Source organism: Solea solea, chromosome 14 (genome assembly GCF_958295425.1).
Source record: "Solea solea chromosome 14, fSolSol10.1, whole genome shotgun sequence".
NCBI classification, from domain to species: domain Eukaryota; kingdom Metazoa; phylum Chordata; class Actinopteri; order Pleuronectiformes; family Soleidae; genus Solea; species Solea solea.
Window position 1 is genome coordinate 19,285,341 of NC_081147.1, and position 23,089 is coordinate 19,308,429.

Sequence of the window (23,089 nt, forward strand, 5' to 3'; positions counted from 1 at the left end):
AATGCTTTTTTCTCCTCCTTTCACAGGCAGTAGCCACAGATCAGCAGGCTTTTCCACTGGAACCCAGCAGCACTATAGGACATTTGACTGGACTGCATCAACACGAAAATATGCATCTGAACTCAGAAAGTAAACCCCACCATGTCCACGTTAATTATACCACTGAGATCGCCGCATTTTTCCCAGGCCCTCCCGGTGTACGAGCGCTCCATACAGCCTTCAACCCCCTCCGGGGAGGTAAACAATGGGAGCAAGTGGGTGAGCTGGTTTCACCACACTTTGGCCTCTGAATGGGCGTTAATGAATCTGAGGGTGTGAGCCGACTGGGGTTTTGTGGGCCTGAAAAGTCATTATCAAATGTTTTTTTAGGCTCCGCACAACTCATGACCGTGACCGAGGACAAGCTTATTTGATAAAAGTCTGATTTGTGTTTGTCATTAGTAAACAGACAGCGACAGAGAAAGACATTTCCTCCAATATTATGCCAACCTGTCAAATTCAGAATATACGTATAAAGACACATTTTCCATCTGCTGTAAGGTTTGACAGAGTTACTGTTGCCTTTCATTTCAAACCAGTCTGGTCATTCTCCTCTGACATCACCCAGATAACTGCTCCCTGTAAACCCAACAGAAGGTTTTTTTTAAGTGTGTGCGTGAAAATCTGAGTAGATCAGCAGTTTCTTAAATACTTGTCCTATCGTTGTTCACTTTACTGGACACAAATGTGGAGCTGCCTGTAATCAGCCCATAGTGGCAGCGACCTAATGCATGAATTGTGACCCGCTGAAGTTCAAACAGAGGAACAAAAGGAGTGATTTTAAGTGACTTTACATGTGGCATCGTTGATGGTGCCAGAATGGCTGGTATGAGAAGTTCAAGAAACTGCTGATCTACTGGGAGTTTTACACACAACCACATCCAGGGTTTACAGAGAACAGTCCCAAAAAACATGACTCAAATAATCACGCTTTTCAACCAAGAAATGGAGGAGAGTTATCTCTGAACGCACAGCATGTCAAACCATGAAGGGCTCAGTTGGTGTTTATGTCGCTGTTGTTGTTGTTGTTTCCCTGATGCCTGTTATATACTGTCTTTATTTAGCCGTTTATGTTTTCGACTTGAACCTTTACTTTGCTTGTTAAAAGTGAACTGAAGTGAGGACAGTATCCGGCTCATTGTTCTGTAATTAGATGAGAGGCGTGGATGTGCCGAGTTCACCATTCACCCCCATGGCCAGGAGTCTGGGAATATCATTGTGTGGCTGGTTTAAAAAAAAAAAAAAAAGGGGTGGGGGGGACGACGACAAACTTTTGTCGTGTCAATGGCCTCCAATCAGTACATGATAGGATTTCAAGCTGCACACACACACACACACACACACACACACACACTCAGTTGAGTTCTGCACGTGTGTTTTACAGTGTCACAGATTCCCCAAATTCTTGAACTTTGCGTACAGATGAGTGAGTGAAAGCCGTCACATCGTGATATTATGTTGCATTTTGATTGACATTGCAGTTATTTCAATTAGTACTGATGTGAATGTGTTGTTTGTGTCAATCATTTTGTCAATGTAAAGTGGACCTTTTAACAAATAAAGCCAAATTAACCATGGTAGAAGGAAACAACAACAACAACAACACAAACTGTCCTGAGTCCTGACTCAGACTCTATAAAATTTAAATGCAATACACTTTGAAACCTATGTTCCCTACTTCCTGCTTGGCTTTGTTATGGCGGTCTGTCTTGGTTAACTGGAACACAGCGTTTGCTGCTTCTCTTTAAATGCGGTTAGTGTCGGTATTGTCTGGGTTTTCTTCTCGAGTTTGGATTTGTGTGTTTTGTTTTATTACATCAATCTGCCCAGGGACTACAGATGTAGCCATTGGTTCCATTTACATGTTAAAGTTCATGAATGTGCAATGGTTCATAACAATTTCCCCTTTCCTTGTATGTGTGTCTCTCTCTCTGCATGTATGTAAAAGTAAGCGTGAAATCTCCCCTTAACAGATTTTTGATGAATATTTCATAATAACATACTGCAATCTGCCAGTCACTGGGGTGTAAAAACAGAGGATTCAAATGCAGTTTGTGGAAAAATAAACAGAAAGGGTCTTGAAACTAACCAAACATAAAGCCAAAAAATAAAAACACAACATGGGGCAGAAAGTCAGGGAGCAGAGCAGTAACACAAGAAAACCACAGCATAAAAAAAAACCCTGAAGAACAGACAGAAATAACATGGCATGAAATGAACAACCCAAGCAAAACGGACCCAAACAGACACTGAGGAGCACAGAGACTAAATACACTGCAGGGACAATCAAACACAGGTGAGACTAACGAGACACAGGTGAAACAGATTAGGGCGGGGCAGACTATCAACAGGGAAGACAGGACAGGAAGCAAAACTGGATCAGGAACACAAGGAAAGGAAAAACTAAAGAAAAGCAGAACAAAAAGACCAAACAGAATAAACGTCCAATTAAAACCAGAGCTTGTGACACTACTGTGTTATTACATGTGAAGAAAACAACACTTAAAGATAAAAACCAAACATTTTTTTATCTTTAATTCTGCATAGGTTAACTCTGTTGTTGTATGGAAAAACACTGAGTGTAAGTTCAGACACACAAGCCTGTTTGTTACCAGGTTTACAAACAACATGACAGTCAAGAATACCCTTCCTCTCCAACATCCTTCCCTTGTTTGTTTGTATCTCATATTCTGGAAATAGTCGGCATGCAGACGCCGTTGGCATGCGTGATGGGTGTAGATGTAAGGTACTCACCTCACACAGTAAACATAGTAAATCCTGGGAGGGAAACGTGGAGACAGTCAAGGGTCCAACCTGTCCTCTTTTCTTTTTTTTTTACTTCACTTGTAGACACACCCAGTGCCAGTAACCAAAGGCCTTTACACTCCCACAGGAAGTCCCGTGTGTGGCGTCCCCGGCCGCGACCAGGATGATTAAAAGTTCCTTCCTTTCCCACTTGGAGGGGCATTGTCCCAGTGAACAGACAGACTGCCGACACCGAGTCCCGATGAGGAAGTGAGTCTTTCTCCGTGCAAGGAGCAGCAGTGATGCCAAACACCGATGGTACAGTCCGACTTATGCAAATGCTTCCATAAAGGATTGAGACTCCAAATGGGGGACAATGAAGGAGCGTTTGATGCTGTGACTCACCAGGTTTACAGTTAAACACTGTCTCACACTTACTGACAACACTACACACACATATATATATATATATACAGCACCACTTATCCAAGTCATTAAATCAGTACCGGATTAGGAACTGGATTAGTAAAACATTTCCTCTCTCTGGGATGAGAGGTGAAATGTCCAGTACCGATTCATTGAATGTTGGATAACTATGACCTGCAGAAATGAGAATCTACACAAACATCATTATATACTGTTTGTGGCAGTGGTTCCCAAGACGAGAGGGTAAATCTGAGGGGTCATGAGATACTTTTTGCAGACAGTAAAGGGGTCCAAACACAAAAGAACCAGTAGAATCTTTTTTGGGGGAACGGTGACAGGATTTCAAGATGATCAGTCACTGTATTAAAGGTAGGGTTGGAGGTCCTGGAAAAACAGTTTTGAATTCAAAAAGTCCAAGCCCCTTTCTTCAGACTTCCCTCCGAAGCCACGCCTCCAGAGCACAGGAAAGCGCGTCGAACGCGGATTCACGAGCACTGCACAGCATTGCTAACTTTCGGTACATTTCGGTTGACACTAACTTGTTCAAATGACAACCAACAACTCTCAAAGGATCACAAAGACATAAAGTCATCACTTTGCACAGTGCAGCCCTTTCTGTTGCCACCGTTCAAACGCAGCACCAATGTTCACTCTGGTCTTGGTTCACTCTGCATCAGCCTTTTTCTCAGCAGTAGCTTTTCCCAAAAAAATGTCTTTCGTATGCGACCAACACGAGGGAACCAATACCGCTGTCTTCTGCGCATTAGTGTGCAGAAGAGGGGTACGTGCTTAGGGGGGAGGGGTGTTTGATTGATGCATCACGATCCAATTCATTAATTCAGGCCGTTCATTATGATTGGATGTTTTTTTTCCCAGGCCTGTCCGCTCCACAGCTGATTTCATTTTTTTTTTATCTCTGTGACAATGCATTAATAAATTGGTTACAATCGGGGTATGAAGAGGATTTTAAGATTTGAATTTGATGGATAAAGAGTATCCAGCAATGTACAGTACATTATGGGACACAGTATACGACAGTCCAGTGGCTTGCTTTGTTGCCTCACAGCAAGAAGGTCACCAGTTCAGATCCTGGAATGTAATCCATCCCGTAGTTGTCAAAACGTTTCTCCCTGAGCCGCACATGTGAACCTCACGGTGGCATTAAAGGGCAAGTCCAAGGATCATTGAGGTCATTAAGGATTCATTCACCGCAGCGTAGTGATCCGTGTTCTGTTCCTTTCAAGCAATCATGAGTCGAGACTTCAAGGTCATGTATAAATATATAGATCTTTATTCATTTATTTATTTATTCCATATGCTCAGTTAACAGTGTTGGGGAACAATACTCTGATTTAAAACTAACTCGTTTCTCTACATGAACAAAAACAGGAAATATTAGGAGGACGTTTGAGCTGCTGCAGAAAGGATTAGTGAAGGTGACAAATAAAGAAAAGCAAATCCAAAGAGAGACAGTATCTTTGCATGAAGCTACATATCTTTGATTGTTACTGTTATAGCAATTAGCTACGGTAAAATGTTAGAAAACCAAGCTTGCAATTTAAGACAGGATTATAGGAGACAAACGTGATGACGTTAGGATACAACAAATACTGCAGTTAAATAAAAATGCAACATAAAATCATGACACTTGATAAAATGTGACCTTCAACACTGTTTTCACAATAATATACCTTTAGCATAGAAAAATTATACGTGATATAAAGTATCAGTGCATAATCACATCCTCTCCGCACAAACGAAACAGACCAGTCGACAAATAAAAACATCAAAATATCCACTTTACACTGTAGTTTATTCACTGACACGCTATTTTTGCTGCTTTAGGGCCCACGCGTGTGTGTGTGTGTGCGCAGTAACACATGAGCTGGAAAAAGAGTTTTGGTCCACAGCACGTACAACCCATCCTGCATCTCAGATAAACTGCAGAGCGGACTGTGCTAACATCACACAGGTGTAGAGTTTTTTTGTAGCCTGCCCCGCAAGCTTTTCAAAAACAAACACTCATCAACAAGATGGAGCATAGAGAAAAAAAAAATCCTCCCATGTGTTTGTTCAGAGTCAGATTTGCTCCATCAGTGGATTCAGCAGCACCAGCAGCACGAGAGTGTGCGTGTGGAATAAAACCCAGGGATATTACATGCTGATATCAGGAAGACTAACTGAACACTAAGCCACAGTGTTTACAATCTAAATAAATACACAGTTTGTATTACTAGTGCTTTACTGAATAAACAGTTTCTATTAAGTTCATGTTCTAATCTCACGTTTCTAACTCACTTTGTACATAAGAAAATCAACAAATCTGGCTTCCTTCTCTCTCTCCCTCTCTCTTTTTTTTTTAATTTGACCAATGTTTCAACCTCAGATTAAAGACAGGAGGAGGCAGAATAAACAAGTAACAAGTCTTCATTTAAATGTTTTCACGGTCGAGCTGTAATGTCAGATCTCAAGCCATCTGGTCCTACTTTAGCTTTACCCTGTTTCCTCCAGTAACCTGTGATTTTACATCGAGAGCTTAGAAAAACACGACAGAGCGATCCTCCTCCTCTGTCACTCTGGATCGACCTGAGTTTGAATGAGCTGATACATTTTTACAAAGGAGCAATGACTTTTTAATAGCTACAATTAAAGGCCCAGGATGTAAAATTTAGGTGGAACTATTTTTAATTTGGCTGAAATTGACAACAATTGTATGAAATGTTGTATTTTATTACCCCCAGAATGTTCCAAAACATTTTGGACCACCATGTTTGTACAACAGCCTGACAAACTTAACATCTTCTGAGTTTGTATGCTGAAGGCCGTGGTACACAGTCAATTTTGCAGTGTTAAATATGCAGTGTCAAAGTTCACTGACACTTTCAGACTTATTACAACAACAGATTGAGCAGAATGCCGCCTAGGAAAGAGTTAATTTAACAGCAAGTCTGATAAGGACCGAATACACTCAGACACTGTGGTAATTTAACTCTTTAAGTGTTGATTTACCACTGCAAAATTTACTGTCTATACTTCCGTGCACATGGCGTGCGGACCCAACGCGCCGCGCACACGATGCAAATTGTTCATCTGCTCAGATTTTGGAAATGCGCGCAAAGAGAGCGTTGGGTCCGTGTGGAACTGAACTTCAACCCCACCAGTAGGTGGAGTACTGAGCCCCGCTCACTAAGCAGAAAAAAACATTTTGACAACAGAAGAAGTAGTCGCCAAGGATAGTCATCCGAGGAGCCTTGACCTGGCAACCCTCGAACCGGCTGACACCCCGACTCCCCCACCCCCGACGGGCCTTTAAGCTGTGAGCCGCTTGAACCAGACGCGCCTGAGGGAGCTGTAAGATTGTTCTCTTCTTCTTCTTTGGTAGGAATGCATCCTATGCCCTGCATCCAGACTTGTACCACCACCTGATGGCGTAGTGGGATACTACAGGAGCCTGACGAGCGAGTATACCAGGGTCCGCGATTTGTGCGTGGAAGAATACCACAGGCTTGAAGTGCGGGATATTCAACTTCACTTTTAAATTTTACACACTGTACCTTTTAATACTATTTTGTGTTTCATCTGATTTTTTTGCTAAATAAGCCAGTGTTCCTATGGACAACATTAGATTCACTACAAAGGACCGTCCCTTTATCTCTACTAAGACATTATTTAGGAATGTTAATTAAAAAATCAATATTAAAAAGCTTATATTTCTTGATACTATAATACTATTCGTGATCTGTGGTAAAGTTGGGACTCGTCATGGGTGGTTCACAGTAGATGAAAGAAATACCTGAGCCTGTTTTCAGCTGTTTGACATATCACAGTGAGTGTGGAATGGACCAGCAGCATTACATCTGAAAACTGGGAGGGAATCAACAGTCTACAGGTTTTTCTTTTGTGGCATAAAATAGTAAAAAAAAAAAAAAGAAGTTAGGAGTTGATTGATTCATGAGCCGTTTCAGGGCGTCCATTTTCAGAGGGAATCTCCTCTGAAGCGCTGCCACAAAACAGCCCAGAGAAAAGAGCCAAAATGAAAGGAGAACAAAGTAAAGGCCTAGTGGGCTGTTGAGCACTCGAGCGGGATGTTACACAGGTGGGGTGGAGTAGCGCACCACGTAGTTGTAGTCGGGCGGCGGGCTGTGACACTCCAGGCTGTCGTCCAGGGCCGAGTCGTCCAGAGCCGAGTCGTCCAGGCTGAAGTCCAGAGAGGGAACTGTGGGCTGGAATTTCTCCTTCTCTGAGTCACACAGCACAGACTCTTTACTCTTACTCACCGCCTTCATCCTGAAAAACACACGCAGATAAACAAGGTTAACAACAGGAAGAATTTAAAGCACATCAAACATATCCAGTCAATGCAATTACAGGAAATGGGAGATATAAGATAAGATATTTTGATGGTTAGGACTGAAAATATGTGTATTTGGGCCATTGAGCCAAATACCAACACTTTGTCTGCCCATGAAATAGAGACGTCAATAGGTGGATAATGGACACAACTCAACACTGATTGTGCAGCGTGACAAAAGAGCAGCTGAATTGTCAACTACATTTTTTGAAGGCTGCATGTGCAGACGTTTAACTATTGATTTATATGTCGAAGGTGTGTGAAGACAGGTAAACAACCTCCTGTGCCTCTAAACCTATAGAGAAACTGGTCCTTTGATTGTCCGCTTCACGTTAACTTGACCTGATCATTGACACAATAGGAGGCTGCTTGATGTTTTTGATTTAAGATGTGCCCCCCCCCCCCTGTGAAGCTGCACAGCCACACAAGCCTTTCCTCATTCAATCATCCTGTGTTTTTTTTTTTTTGACGACTTCATTAGACGCCCAGAATATGAATAATTGCCTCTTATTGTCTTTGGAGGTTGCTATGGGTTTCCAGAGTTTCTCTCTTGAGGCCAAAGGGTCAGAGCCCAGCAGGCGGAAGTGATGCCGCCTAACTGGAATGCTGTCCTGATGAATAAACTACCTGGTAAAATAGGCATCAACAATAGCGGAGTATAGCAATTCATTGTCCTCTTAAACGTCCAGTCTGATTGTATGAAGTGTTGTTTTTTTCCATTATCCCAGAATGAGCCTTTTATATTTATATCCGGAGCTGGTTCAGCTCTACAGTGGCCGTCATGTTGGACCAAACCATAGCCCACAATGGACAAACCTATCATCTTTTGAGTTTTGATGCTAACTGAAGGCTACATAGTTGCTGAGTGATATTCGGCTGCAAAATGAAACTTCACCAATAAATGTTTCATAATTTTTTCAGACTAAAATTCCCTAAAAATAATTATTTTCTTTATTTTAAGCAAAAATGCCAGCAAATTAGTGGGTACATCTTCAAATGTGAGTGTTAGCTGGTTTTATTACTATTCTATTATAGTACAGATCCACATATTTGGTGTATTTTAGCCTCATTGGCAATAATATTAAATCAGTACTGAAAAAAAGAGTGCAGGTTAGAAGAGAGAGGTAAAGGCAGAGGGAGCAACAGGTGGAGTTACACTACACAAAAGATCCATAGCCATAGCATGGACAGGGATAACAGAGGGAGGCCCTTGTAAACTCTCCCTAAGTTCAAAGGTGGCAGTGATTGAGCGGTTGCCCGGCAAGGACGCCTTCCCCATGATCATTCTCCAAATGCCTGTGTCGATTCTAGACGTAGACGCCCCTGATGACACAAATGTGTCTATGATGTGTCTTTGTAGCCTGAATGTCAAGCATTAAGATGTAAGAAACGGTGAAGCGTCAGCTTTGGTGATTGTAGATGTTTGTCAAGTGCCCACATTTTCAACTCTTTTGTGAAACATATATGAAGATTTGCTTTGGGACAAAATGCTGCCCCTCCTTTAGATTCAGTGTTTAAGTGTTTGAAGGAGTGAATAATAGTTGCTACTGTGCAGGGGACAGCAGAACAATACCACAGGGTTGAAAGTGTAATTACTGGGCATAAGAGTTTGACCCTGTAAATTACCCTGCCACTGAGCTGCTTTAAACTCAATATGTAAACCTAAAGACGCCTACAGAGAGCCTAATAAGAAAAAGATTTAAAGAAATCGGACTCAGATTTGACTTTATCCTCAAATACCACCTCAGTGAGAACATATTGCCTCGCGGCCCTTTCTTCGTCGACAGTTTTATGCACTTGCCCTGGCAGGATCCACATCTTAAAGCGATCAAATGCTCTGCAGGATTTTGGAGCACTTGCTGTTTATGTCACTCTTTTGAGATTGTGACCTAGTGTTGGATTAAAGAGGAAATCCACGAGTCATAAGTTAAATCTTTCTGGGGGGGGGGGGGGGTTGTGGGGAACATCTTATTCAAGGATTTTCTGGTGGAAACAAAGGATTTTAGTGTGCACTCTTAAAACAGCCGAGCCCCTGAGTGACGCAGCCACTCTGCTTTTGTGTTCTGTCCTTCAGTTCGTCACCTTCAAGCCTTTTTCCCCTCCCACTTCTCTTTTGTGCTGCTGTCCCTCACGCATGGTTTCTTCAGACAAAAGGGAAAACTGGCTGCTGATTTCTTTTTAAGACACAAGAAACTTGTGTGTGTGTGTGTTGTAGTAACAGTTATAGCGTCTACATTCCAGCACAGCGGGGAGGTTTCCAAGCAGGTATTTTTCAGCCTTTTCCCCCGTGTTTTTGTTTGTGGCGACACACAGAGAATGTGGAGGGAGGCACTGTGTGGTGTAGGCTACTTACGCTAGAGCCATGATGCTCAAAGGTCGACCTGCCAGCGATTCAAGGCGCTTCAGTGTCTTCATGTTGTCAGACGAGAGGCCCATCCCGCTGTCTGATTGGCCGCTCTAATGATGATAAAAGCAGAATGGATGATTACAACACCACATGACATCTTTTACGCTTTATCTGAGGTGAACAAATATGTAATATAGTTTTTGGAATATTGCTGTTATTTACTTATTTGGTGGGTTTATTTATTCATTGTTTTTAGGTTGCTTTAATTTGTCAAGTATTGGAGACTGAGATCGGGGTACCATATTTTCCTCATGTTCCTTGCATGTTCTTTACATGTTGAATGACTAATAAATAAAGGCCATTCATTCTTGATGATGGTGGTTTAACAACATGGTAGTAACAGTGTTGACATCATAAGTCAAACTGCCAAGAAGTTGAAGATAATCCAAACCAAATGGACCCAAGTATGAAGCCTTGTGGAACACCTGGTGCTCTTAATCTGAGGAGTATGCCCCGTAAGTGATCTTATTTAAAATTTCTCCTTTGGGCCAAAACCTTCATCCCCAGACAATTTCAACATTAAAAATTAGTTTTTAACTTTTAAGGGTTATGCTGCTCAAGGAAAGATAAAAAATCATACCCTCCTTGGCAGAGGTAACCAGTGTTACAAAGTGTGTCACTGGTAAAATACAACAGTATTCAATAGAAACAGTAACAGTGGTATTAACAATGTTGACATAATAAGTCAAACTGCCAAGAAGTATAAGATAATCCAAACAAAATGGACCCAAGTATAAAGCCTTGTGGAACACCTGGTGACAGGTGCAGGAGATAAACTGATTAAGTGTAGCTTTGAAAACTTAAATATGTATATGACTAATGCTCAGACAATGAGCGTTGAGTTCATTTCAAATGTCTGTTACCACACAGGATTTCTTGTTTTAGGGAAATTGTATTTTCGTCTATTTCTGGTGTAGTGTCAGGCAGGCTGAATAACTCACCCCATGGTTCTCATTTGTCCCGTCCTCCATGGTAACCTCGTCAAACGTTTTCACACTACAAGGACGAACCTTAATGTTCCTGACCAAAAAAATAAATAAACAAAAATCCAGGGTTACACATCCACGACGTTCAAAAATATGTTCTCTTTCTGTTCTGGAAATTCTTTAAATACACTGGAGCCAAAGTTCAGCAACAAAACCACAGGAACTTAATCACTTAGATCAACAATTGTACTAAAACACACCTTGTTGACTTTGAATTTCAACACTCATGAGGCTGAAACGACTGCTTAATTTGACTTTAGAGGTAACTGTCATTACAGCTTTTCAACGCCGCCTCAACAAACACACTTGAAGGACTTGTGAAAACCAAAAGCTTTGGCAAATATTATTCTTAGTAGACATAAATCATGACGCTACATGTAGGTTTTGTGGGAAAATCCCCACAATACCCTAAGCTTTCTTGCGGTCCTGCGACCCTGTGTATATTTCTTATCATGTGACAGTCAGGCTACTCCATTGTCCTTAAGCTGGACATAAACGAAACACTCAGTCTAAGTACTTTGGACATTATTCAGTGTAAAATTGGAATTAAACAGGCTTTTCCTTTACAACACAGACTCAGCACAGTTCTCCTTGAACACTGTGAGGATACGTAAGTGTGTGTATCTTTACGATAACTAGTTTGGTTTTAATCTAAACTCTGTTGCACATTTGAGGTAACTGATTGTGAGAGCATGTCCAGGGTGTATACCCCTCCCCTTTCTCCCTATGTCAGCTGGTATTGGCCCCAGCCCCCCACCGTAACCCTCCTGTGGAGGATAAAGTGGTAGACAATGAGTGAGTGTGATTGTGAGAGTTGAAATGTTAAACAGCAAATGTAATTACAAGTTATAAAAGTCTGGGAGAAGTCATTAGACAGTCATTGTTGCCTAAGAGTCATCAAGTCTGCACCAACGCTTGTGCAAGTCAGTCAAGGGATCGGTGAAATACATCATTAAAGCTTCATGTATTTGGTATTTGGAGCCAATATCGTAACACAGTAGTATTCTGTTTGGAACAAAGTGGTCAATTGAACAATGGACACATTGACTTCATGTTCAGTGGACTTTTTTTAAGGTGTCTGTTATGTAAACGGAGCCAGTGAACAAAATGTTCTCACCAGCTGCTCCCTGAGTCACAGTGGGAGGTGGGCCGCGTGGACGTCTCCTCTGACGGCGCTGTGGACGGGTCTCCCACTTTGGCCAACAGGGCTGTGTTGACGGGAATGTAGTGCTTCCCCTCCTAAGAACAATCAAACACGGACACAACGTCTAAGACTTCAGATTGACATGATGCAAATTAATGAGACAAGGGGTTTACTTAAAGTAATATGTGTACAAGCTACGCCAACACACACTGGACAGTCTATAATCGAAGTATAACAACTCCTTTTCTACCTCAGTCTGGATGGGGGAGTCTAAAGTAACCAGATGCCTGGTGTGACAGTGGCCCAGTGGTAGAGCAAGTTGTTTTTCAACTAGACGGTCAAGGGTTTGATTCCCAGCTTTGTATGCTGGTGTGTCCCTAAAAAAACAGGACACCCAAATTGCTAATGATGGTTGTGCCGGCAGCGTGTAAAGCTGTGTGATAGTAAAAGCACCATAAATCAAAACTCTCAAGGCTTCAATAGTGCAGTTCAGATTCTTGGGGGTGACACCACAATTGATCACCTGAAACAATATCTTTGCAGAGCTTGACATATCTCCGACTCTCTTTAGAACTCTTTTTCAGGTTTCTTTGCAGATTAGGTGTAGTAGAACATTGGAGCACCAGCATTCTTGACACAAAGACATGACATTGACTGACTTTCACAGAATGAATGTTAACTTAAAGACTGTGTAATACTGAGTAATAACACACTCTATCATACCTGCTGCACGCTGGCCTGAAGCAGGTCTCCTAGTGTTTCCACCAGCTCAATGAACGTGGGTCGGTCCTTCGGCTCGCCGTGCCAACAGTCCAACATGGTCTGGTATCTAAAGGGAAGAGAAAACAGTGAGCAATCGCCATGATAACATGCACATAAATGACAATGAGTGCTGAACATTTATTTGTGTTATAAATGTTAATAGTAGTTAATAATATTTTGATCGAACATACATATTAGAACATAATGTTAAACAAATAAATCCTTCCATGTATTTTTTCCACGATTTAGACACTGATACTGATTAAAGTTAAACAGCCATTCCATTCTGTCATCATCATGGATTTTGAGAAGACATTTCATTCAGTGACGGTGTTGTTATTACATCATAATTGGGACAACACAGATAAAAGTGAAAGTACTTCACAAAAACTTGACCTTGCAAATCAAAATCGAATGCAATCGCAATGTACTTTGGGACCAATCCCAATACCCAAATATTTAAGCCCTAAAAATAATGCAGAGACCATACATTTGGGTTGTTCTGTTGTAAAATGTGACTCATTCTTTACTTCAACCTCTAACACTTCATCTCTTTGACTGGAGCCAAACCCAGCTGACATTGGCAGTGAACACCCTGGACCCGTCACAGACAGGGCCAACATACAGAAGAAAAACATCCAATCACAACTGCAGGTCATTTAGAGTCTCCACTTAACCCTAAACCCAGACTGCATGTCTTTGGACAGGGAGAACATGTACACTCCACACAGAAAAGCTCCAGTTGGACTACTTTTAAAACTAGAATGGTCTGTCTCTCCATCTTCATCAATAGACTGATCACACCTCGACTGTCAGTCATCCCCGCACGCCGTCTGTTCATACGCTGCTGTCTGTTTCCCGGTGATCCCGAGACTCTGGGGCCGTATCTGATTCTCCTGTGGTCTCGGGTGTGAGGACCAGCGAGAGCACACGCCGCCTCCGTGACAAGCTGTCAGCGTCTCTGTCCATATGGGAAGACTCAGGGAGCCTGTATGCGAGTTTCCATCGCAGTGGGCTGTTTCGTTTTTGTGCAGGAATTCCCGAAACAGGGCACCATGGCTGCTGTTTAGGTTAGGTTCACAGCGTGTCGCTGATTGGGACTGGGCGGTGATGGATCCCTATACTGTTTCTGTTGCAGTAACCACCGAGATCCCCGCGGGCATCTTAAGTTTTATGCGCGCAAAAATATTTTGATCAGTCTTTTATTTTTATTACATACAGTTAATCCTTATGTAAAAGCAGATGGGCTGCTGCAGCTGTACTGACCCCCACCACCCTCCTTCCACTCCATGTGTGTTGTTTTTGTGCAGGGCATCCAGACCTCACTGTCCCTCTCTTATAAGAAGCTGTGATTCTCATATTAATGAGTGTAGAGGGTGGTTGCCCAGGTGCTATCCCTCCAAACTGTGGCCGGATGTCGAGAGCATGATCACAGCCTTTATGCATATCATTCGGAAGGGGGGGGAAGTGGACACATTGTATGACTGTTCAATTTAAACCACATTTCCTGCCTTCTCCGTAATGAGAATGAATAGCCCGCTCCTGCTGCTGCATGTTTTGGGTCTTAAGGGAGCGTGGAGTGTTTTTGGGGAGGGGTGAGATTTCTGTGGCTACTTTAGTATGATGGGAAGTGAGCATCCTACATATTGTCCTCACACTCTCTGAGCAGCATCCGCTAAATTCCTCTCTGATGCATCAGGACGAGGGGGTTTCTCAACAGGCAGTGTGTAACATTCCACAAGAATCAGTGCAGCAGTGGCAGACATTAATTGCTCAACACTGCCTCCAACCTCATGTGCTTTTCATCTATTTTCATATATTATACTTCTGGGGTCAGGGCCAAGGAGTCCAAACCTGTGCCTAAGACACTGTGATCAAATGCAGACCTCTCAAGGGGATCGGCGAATTTCACCCCACTGGCTCTGAGGGCTTTGCTGTGCATCGCAGTTCAACTGATATCAGCAGATTTTATCTCGACTTTAAATTAGACGCAGCCCTCACAGTCCCGAGCACGTAAAGTAAAATCTGGCAGTTCTATATTCATCAGTGGACCGCTAGAGCCATGATGGAAAGTACAAGACATTCTTGGCACCGCTGGGTCTGCGTCGACAGACCTTCCGCACCGACCGAAAGCTTAAAGTCTGGATTCGATTTTGCGGTTCGTTTCCAATCAACATCTCTGTCGCAAAGCTGATAAATTAATTCACTTAGCTATACTTGGCACAAGATGCTTTTAAATCCCCGGACCCTTTGTTACCACACCGTTATTAGGAAAGAAGGGCAGCGTTATGCTTTCAAAACAAATAAGATTTGTGGAGTTTGACTCTGCGAGTCGTTTTTTAAATTAAAACCAGATACGGCACATGCAGTCTATATATGACTGTAGGGTGAGACTCCGAAACCCAAGACTGTGATTGGTGGGTCTGGACGAGCTAGAAAATATGGCAGAAGAGCAAAAGTATTCTCATTACAAAAAAATACTTTGTCTTGCTGCATCACTGAGTGACAGCACTGATATGATAGTAGAGGACTGTGTTCTCCCACAGATATTGTCCAGCACCAAAAAAAGCTCTCCTCACCTCCTGCACATGTCGCTCATGTTTCCTCCTACATTTCAGAGAAAGAATTAGAAAGTAATTCTTATCAGGAGCCCCCTCACCTCCTCATACATCCACAGAGAAACAATGTCTCATCTCAGCTCTTTATTAATATGGGAAGATCTTTACTCGTTAACCTCGCTGAGATAAACTAGAACTCTCTCACTGGAGGAAAACCAAACTGATTAAATAATAGTTCAGTGGGAAATAAGTTGTCAATTTTTCAAAAACTTCCAGGACTGCACGAAAAATCCACAAAGAAAACAGTTCTGCTGAATAATGCACATCATTGACCTGACATGGGTTTACTTGTATTTGTTTTGTTACAGCTCTATGTTTAATAGGGATACTCACATTTCAGAGGAGGAATATTCTGGGGCTCTCATCCTCGTCCCATCTTTAAGCCGGCAGCAGAATTCTTCATCGATTTGCACGCCGGGGTACGGAGAAGCACCTGGTGCACGTAAGACGTTAGAGGTTCGTTACTATGTTGTCACATCACTGACGACGGTAAACATGCAGATACTCATTTTAAATTTCAGTTAAATGAAATGGTGTAAAGATAGAAAACTGCAACTGGGTGTGTTTTGTTTGGATGTAAAAGACATACAAGAGAATTCTATCTCAGTGGACTTCCTGGTTAAATAAAGGTTAAATAACAAAGTAAGTAAAACACAAAAATCATTATTCATTATTCCAAAAGCTGCTTCTTGCCAGTTTACTTTTATTTAAAACTGTTGACACACACATGGCATGGGCACGTATAGGAGATAACCCTGACCCTAACCCAGTCTGAAAGAGAAATAAGAAAAGTGTTGTTTTGCTTCATTAACACCATAACCTGACTAACTTCTGACTCTGAAGTGAAACTCCAAGAAAAACTAAACATTATTTAGAAAACAGTAACTTAATGTCCGTCTCTAACGTAGCGAAGAAGATAAATTGTAAGACTTTGCAACTGAAGCACGTAACTCTAACATAACCAAGCAGAGAAACATCATCGACACCCACAGATAACGTTCGGCGATGTATCTTCGGTCGACTTGTGAGGAGTAAATGTGTAATATTGTTGTAGTGGGACCGCCGTGTCAGGTTTCACTCATCAACCATCGCTAATTTTGTTTATATTTGAGCTGTTATGTTGGTCATGACATTTGAATTGTGAGCCAAAGCCTATACTTCACGCTCATTGTCAAAACACAGGCGCACACTGGAAGGTCTTTTATGCAATATCCATTTTTGTTGGTTTTGGAAAATACATCCCACCAAGTCTATTTCGATTCACTATTTCTTGACTTGTTAAAAGATGTTTATTGGGTGTGCTCGCTCGAGTTTCCTCGCACAATATAAAACATCGTCTTTGTGATTTCTCAGCTTTTCACTGGAAACCACAGAATTAGTTTAGGGGCGAGCACAAAGTGACTCTCGGGAGATAAATTGCTGTCGAAAACGTGCGCCAGTGATTCACGATCTGTTAAATAAAGCTGTCGTGCAGTGAATTCACTGTTGATTAAAATGTCAGGAAACACATTCGTTATTATTAAATATTAAGAAAAAGCACTATGAAAATATCATTTTCCAGGAGATATACACTTTTTACTACTAATGTACAGATACTGGTGGTGCCTTAAACAATTTTTATACACTTAATTTTATTGTGTGTACATCTGAGATTTACAATCCTTTTGATGTATGTATTGTGGAATGTACATTCATCAGATGATGTATATTCAGTGTAATGTAATGTACTTAATTACATATTCTGTACTTCACTTAAATAATTACAATTGTGTACTTTTACTCCACTACATTTCCTCTAACTATCTTTGTTACTCGTTACTACCAAATAAAATCAGAAGAAGAGTTGGTAACGGTCCGTATTTATATAGAGCCTTTCTAGTCTTGAAGAACTGCTTTACATTCACGCTTTTACACGCTTTCAACATGGGGTTAAGTGTCTTTGCTCAAGGACGCACATAGACTAGCAGAGCCTGGAATTAAACCCACAACCTTCCAGTTGAAAGACAACTTGCCCTACCACTGAGCCACCATGGCCCAATCCACTCCTACTTCTAAAACTTAAGTACATTTGATATCAGAAAATTACTTTTGATAGTTAAGTACAGAAAGTGTCATATACTTTAAGACTTTTACTTAAGTAATATTATAAAAAAAAGTGACTTCAACTTCTACCAAAGTCATTTTCTGGTGAGATACTCAAGTCTCCTTTTAAGACTGTGTATAACAACTTAGTGAGGCATGTGCTGTGCGTCTGTCATCTTGTCTTCCTCTCGCGGACCGCACTGGAAATAAGTTATCTCATCATAACTTTTGTGTGTTTACACTCGGCATCATGCTTAAAATATTTGCGAGGCAGTGCTATACTGTGTTTATATATTGTTATTATGTCAAATAAACAGTACATGTGTGGAGACTCTGCGACTCCACGAGTGCGTGTTAAGACATGTGTCTTTAACGTATGCCTATAGGAGTGGATTATGATAATGTATTTATATGTTACGATAAGTCAAACATGTTCGGAAACATGTGTGGTCGTGGTGGTGTTTATGAAGTGTGACAAAACACCGCAGGGACGCGGTTCACATTTTGGCATCGACTTCACACGATCAACATTTTGGATGTTTAAACAAACTGGAGCTGACACACTTTGGTTCACAGAGTGATCTGAAAAACATACTCTGCTTGCCCCAAAACTTTAGACCTCCAAACGGGATCAAATTGCTCAGCCATTTGTCATGGTCACTTTGTATCTTTGTCTCCTGATTTATTTTCCCGAGGCCCGGCCAACACAACCAGATGTGTGAGCGTTTCTCTTACGAAAAATGTGGTGAAGAGAAGAAGAAGAAGAAGAAGAACCGAGAGAAATAAGGGGGCGGGGGTTTCAAGAATGACGTCAGCGGTCTTTACAATATGCAATTTGACACACCCCTGTCTTTCAAAGGGTGACAACAACGTACGTCAAAAACTACAGCACAGCGCTTCATCCAACACTGCTCCTCTTATGCGTCGCCCGCTTCCCATGGTGACATTTCAACATGCGATATTTTATGTTGAGTCTCGCTTTAGAAAACGTGTGTGTGGTGAGCTCCGTGACGTGCTGCCTGCACAATCATGGACACACACACACACACACACAATGCGGTTTGAAAAGGCTGCGGTGGTTTCACAGTGGGACACACACTTTAACACCGATCTGGCTGCTTGGTTCCAGTGAGTTTATGTTGCCAGCTGGGAGCAGCTGTACTGTAGGGCCTGCCTGCTAAAGGAGGTGTTTTCTTATTTCAATGTCCCATGACTGTACTAAAAAACACACTCTCTAATGCATTTTGCGCAAGTGACATTAAAGTAGCTTTTTTTTATTTTCCAGGCTGACAATTAAAACCCAGGCCCCTTTGTCCACCAGGCACACTTACAGAGTGGAGGAAGTATGCACGGCTCGGTTTGATTTTCCATTACTATAGTACCTCCTCAGCGTGGACGGAGTCATCATAGCACGGCTGCATGAAACTACACGACACACACACACACAAACGAGTGACTAGTGACTTGTAAAGCAGTTGTTTTCGGTGTAACTGAATCATTAGAATCAGTTCATTAAAAAGATTTCTGCACAGAATCGTTCAGTACTTCCTGCGTGACTGAAATACAGTGGCAGAGTTTGTGATGTGGTTTGTGTGTCGCTAAAATACACCAAACTCCTCTGTTAGATATTGATCTTTTATACATTTCTGTGCTAAAGTCTTTTTAACTGATCTACAGTTCGGCATCGTTCGGTTTGATTCTTGTGTCGGACTATCAGGTACTATCGCTCATGGAAAAGCAAAAAAAAAAGAAAAAGTGCCCTGTCGAGCCGTGCCAGGCTGGGTAGTGAAAAAGCGTCATCTGCATTGCCAGAGGCGCCGAGGAACCTAGAGCTCTCATCTCACAGATAATCTCAGATTAGAGAACGCAGTGTTTGAGTAAAATGCCAGCATTAATACAAAAGTGAGAATGTTAACAATAAACTCCAACCAATCTGTGATATAAGTGAAAGTGAAGAAAATGTGTCATTTTTTGACTGATGGAGTTATTGCTTTAAAGGTGAGGATTTATTGCCCAAAGTACATTTGTTTAAGGCTAAACATTATTTGCTGAAAGAAAACAAAAAACTGTTTTGCTTTCATAGCCGTAGAACAAGCCTTTTATATGAGCTTTTGGCAAGAGCCTCAGTTTGTCAGAGCGTGCGTTTGAAGTCTTACTTCCACAGACAAAAATAAACAACATCCTCTCTGGCGTGCAAAGACCATCGTACTTCACTGATGCACTCAGGAAAGCAAAGGGGTGAGAGGAGGACCTGCCTTTTCTTACATCCGCAGTCTCATCATTAGATATCACTCATGTATAAAATGTGTGATCCACTTTTTCAAGTCCCACGGATTCGTTCATTCTCCATGTTTCTATGTGTTTCTAAGCGTTTTCACTCGCTTTGCTTCTGTTCACAAAGTATACGTGTGATTTATGAGTCATGATACTTACCCAGAGAGAAGATCTCCCACATGAGGACACCGAAAGACCAAACATCACTCTGAGTCGTGTAGATCTTGTCAAAAATGGCCTCAGGTGCCATCCACTTGAGCGGCAGTCGAGCCTGTGAATGTAAGGTCATAAATCTTAAACTGCACCCATGTAGAGATCCATAAAGTAGTAATGTGTTAAGCAAATGTCGCTTTTAAACGGCTGAATTTATTGAGTGCTTATTTTTCAAGCGACTGACAGCTTCCTGTTTAGTAATCGTCACTTGATGAAAACACATCGCGAGTGTTTTCTCGGCTCAGCTGGAAACAGTCAGTAACAGCAAGACTGTACGACACACGAGACTTGAATGGACTCACGTCTCCTTTGCGCACATAATCCGGGTCTTTGTAGATGTCTCTGGCGAGTCCGAAATCACAGATCTTCACGACGTTATTCTCCGAGAGCAGTATGTTACGTGCAGCCAAATCCCGATGGATGCACTATTTATTGGGTAAAAAAATTAAAAATAAAAAGAGAGAAACATAATCTTTATATTCATGTTTCAATGTAATTGACTTCAAAAAAGGTGACTCTGTGCTTGTGCACACGTCGGCCTGTGGGAACAACACATGGTCAAATCATCAGCGATATTACAATAGAAAATGATGAGTTCCATATCCAGGCCAACAAATGCTCTGTAAAAGGTTATTTACAACAATGGCTTCATTCTTTAATCAGTGTCATCCGGTCTCCCTGAAATTATGAATGAGTTGGAATAAATAAGTTCCACCCACAGAGGAAAAATACAACAGGCAAAAGCGATGGTGGAATGATTGAAGCCAGGTTAGAAGCACACTTAAATTTAACAATCTTGAATTCATTATTTCAAGATTCAAGATTACTGTTTGTTTATTTACAATGCAGAAATGTTCAGCATGACACTCAGGGCTTAACACACTTATTAGACTACCACCCAAAGCCACAGCTGCTCTAAATTAACAGCATTTAGAATTATCAAAATCATTTTTTTATGTTTCTGTAATGGTTAATACACCAGGATATAGACACTATTAAACCAAAAAGGATATTTTTAATGCTAGAATAGAATTATTTTACAAAAAAAAAATTATTTTAATTAAAAATTATTGTTATTTACTTGCATTCCTGAACAGAAAATATAGTTTTAGTGGTTGAATGTCATGCTTAATGTCCAAGTGAGCCGACTCAAATTAGGGTATAAAAAGGGAAATTCAGTTTGTTGTTTGCCAATAAAACAATAGCATTTTTAGTTTTAAACAAGTTTTTGACCTTGAATTATTTAAGGACCTGTGGTCACACGTTAAGTTGTTTAACAGCAGCAATTAAACTGGGATTAACATGGTTAAGCTTCACTAAAATTCAGTTTAAAATAAAAACTAAAATCATTGTCATGATATGCAGTTACTGAGAGAATTGATTGGTGATTTATAACACAAATCCCTGGTTTATGTGAAGAAGAGATTACCTTGCGTGAGGCCAAGAACTCCATGCCTTTTGCAACTTGGAAGCTGTAGCAAATTAAATCTTCCAACGTCAGGACTTTCTTATATAAATCCTCAGCTTCTGTTGGAAAAAAAAAGGGGAAAGAACATAAATCTTTCTGGGAGTGGGAACAATTTTTCATAATGGACATAAATGACCTTTTTAATAATAATACTAAGAATAATAATTTGTATAAATGTGTTAAAATGCAGTCAGTCTGATAATCAGATCAATCTGACAAGGTAACATCAAAACGATTCCCAGAGCACAACAACTCATCCTGTCACGTACGCGTCTCGGATAAAACGTCCTTTACAGACGAGAGATAAAAATCAAACAATAACTATTTGTCTGATGTCAGGTGAAACGTGTAGTTATGGGCTGATCGGGGTTTGAGAGAGAGAGGGAGAGAGAGGACATGACAAAGAATCCTTCCACGGGCCCACCTGAGTAAACAGCTAATCAAACCAGAAATAACACATGAGGAACAACACGGACGATATGCCGCAAAGCAACGCTCAGGTCAGGACAGGAAATAAACAGACGCCTCCCCGGGCTCAGTGGGGTGACAGTGGCTCCTGCTGGAGTGATTGTACTGCTGAACAGGAGGAGGAAACGTCCCACCAGAGACAGGCAGAAAACAATCTGAGGGGAGCTTTCATTCCTGGGCAGGAGGGGGGGGGAGCAGAGGTGAGAGAGGAGGGAGACAGCAACAGGGACAAACAAGAGGGAGGAGGGGGGGTGGGGGGGATGGAGGATGGGTGCGGGGGTGCGGGGGTGTGGAACGTGCTTGGCCTTTACCTTCTTCCTCTTCCTCTGAGTCGCAGTAGCTCTTATCTTCGATGAACCCAGAGCTGGCCGAGCTTCCGGTGCTGGCCACGCTCTCCAGGCGACGCTTCATCAGCTCACTCAGCTGACACGACGAGACCGACGACACCACCTTATCGTCCTGGTTCTGACACACACACACACACACACACACACGCACGTATTATGTTAATGACGTGAGGTGAGAAGACGGTTAAGGACACTGGGGAAGCAGTCGTGCAGCTCGTGTCTCTACCTTGTAGACGAGAAAGTCCTCCCGCTTGCTCCTCAAGTAGTACGACAAGTTTCCATACTTGCAGAACTCCACGATCATCATTAGTGGTCCTGTTAAGATTGTACATTTCTCATCATTATTCCCGGTCTTGCATAAAGTATCTTACCAGAAAATGACTTTGGTAGAAGTCACTGTTTTATATTATTACTGAAGTGAAAGTCTTGACGTTTAACACTGTAATTAAGTATCAAAAGTTTTTTTCTGATATAAAATGTACTTCAGTTTTAGAAGTAGAAGTATTCAAAAAGTGAGGAGTAAGGATTGAGCCGTGTGAATGAGTATTCTTCCAATTTGAATTGGTAGTAACGAGTAACAATGGTAGTTAGAGGGAATGTTGTGGGGTAAAAGTAAAGTACAGATACGTGAATTTTGTACTTAAGTACAACACTGGTTATTCCAAGAGCATGCAATAGTTCACACTCAGGAGGAGTTGATCATTTGACTCTAAAGGGACACTTAAATGTGTCTTTTTTTTATTTAAAAAAAATAATAAA

General features: G+C 41.5%; 1 protein-coding gene across 1 annotated transcript in view; it reads right to left on the reverse strand.

The window, feature by feature from the left end:
• Positions 1-4,478: 4,478 nt before the first annotated feature.
• kdrl (kinase insert domain receptor like) overlaps positions 4,479-23,089 on the reverse strand; it is a 44,931-nt gene continuing 26,320 nt past the window's right edge. The window contains exons 20-30 of the mRNA XM_058649757.1: positions 22,557-22,645; positions 22,295-22,448; positions 21,477-21,574; positions 20,350-20,472; positions 19,994-20,105; positions 15,812-15,911; positions 12,822-12,927; positions 12,072-12,193; positions 10,910-10,988; positions 9,915-10,018; positions 4,479-7,497 (exon numbers count right to left, since the gene is read on the reverse strand). Coding sequence (XP_058505740.1) covers positions 7,299-7,497; positions 9,915-10,018; positions 10,910-10,988; positions 12,072-12,193; positions 12,822-12,927; positions 15,812-15,911; positions 19,994-20,105; positions 20,350-20,472; positions 21,477-21,574; positions 22,295-22,448; positions 22,557-22,645 — 1,286 coding nt within the window. The 3' untranslated portion in view covers positions 4,479-7,298. The remainder of the gene's footprint in view (positions 7,498-9,914; positions 10,019-10,909; positions 10,989-12,071; positions 12,194-12,821; positions 12,928-15,811; positions 15,912-19,993; positions 20,106-20,349; positions 20,473-21,476; positions 21,575-22,294; positions 22,449-22,556; positions 22,646-23,089) is intronic.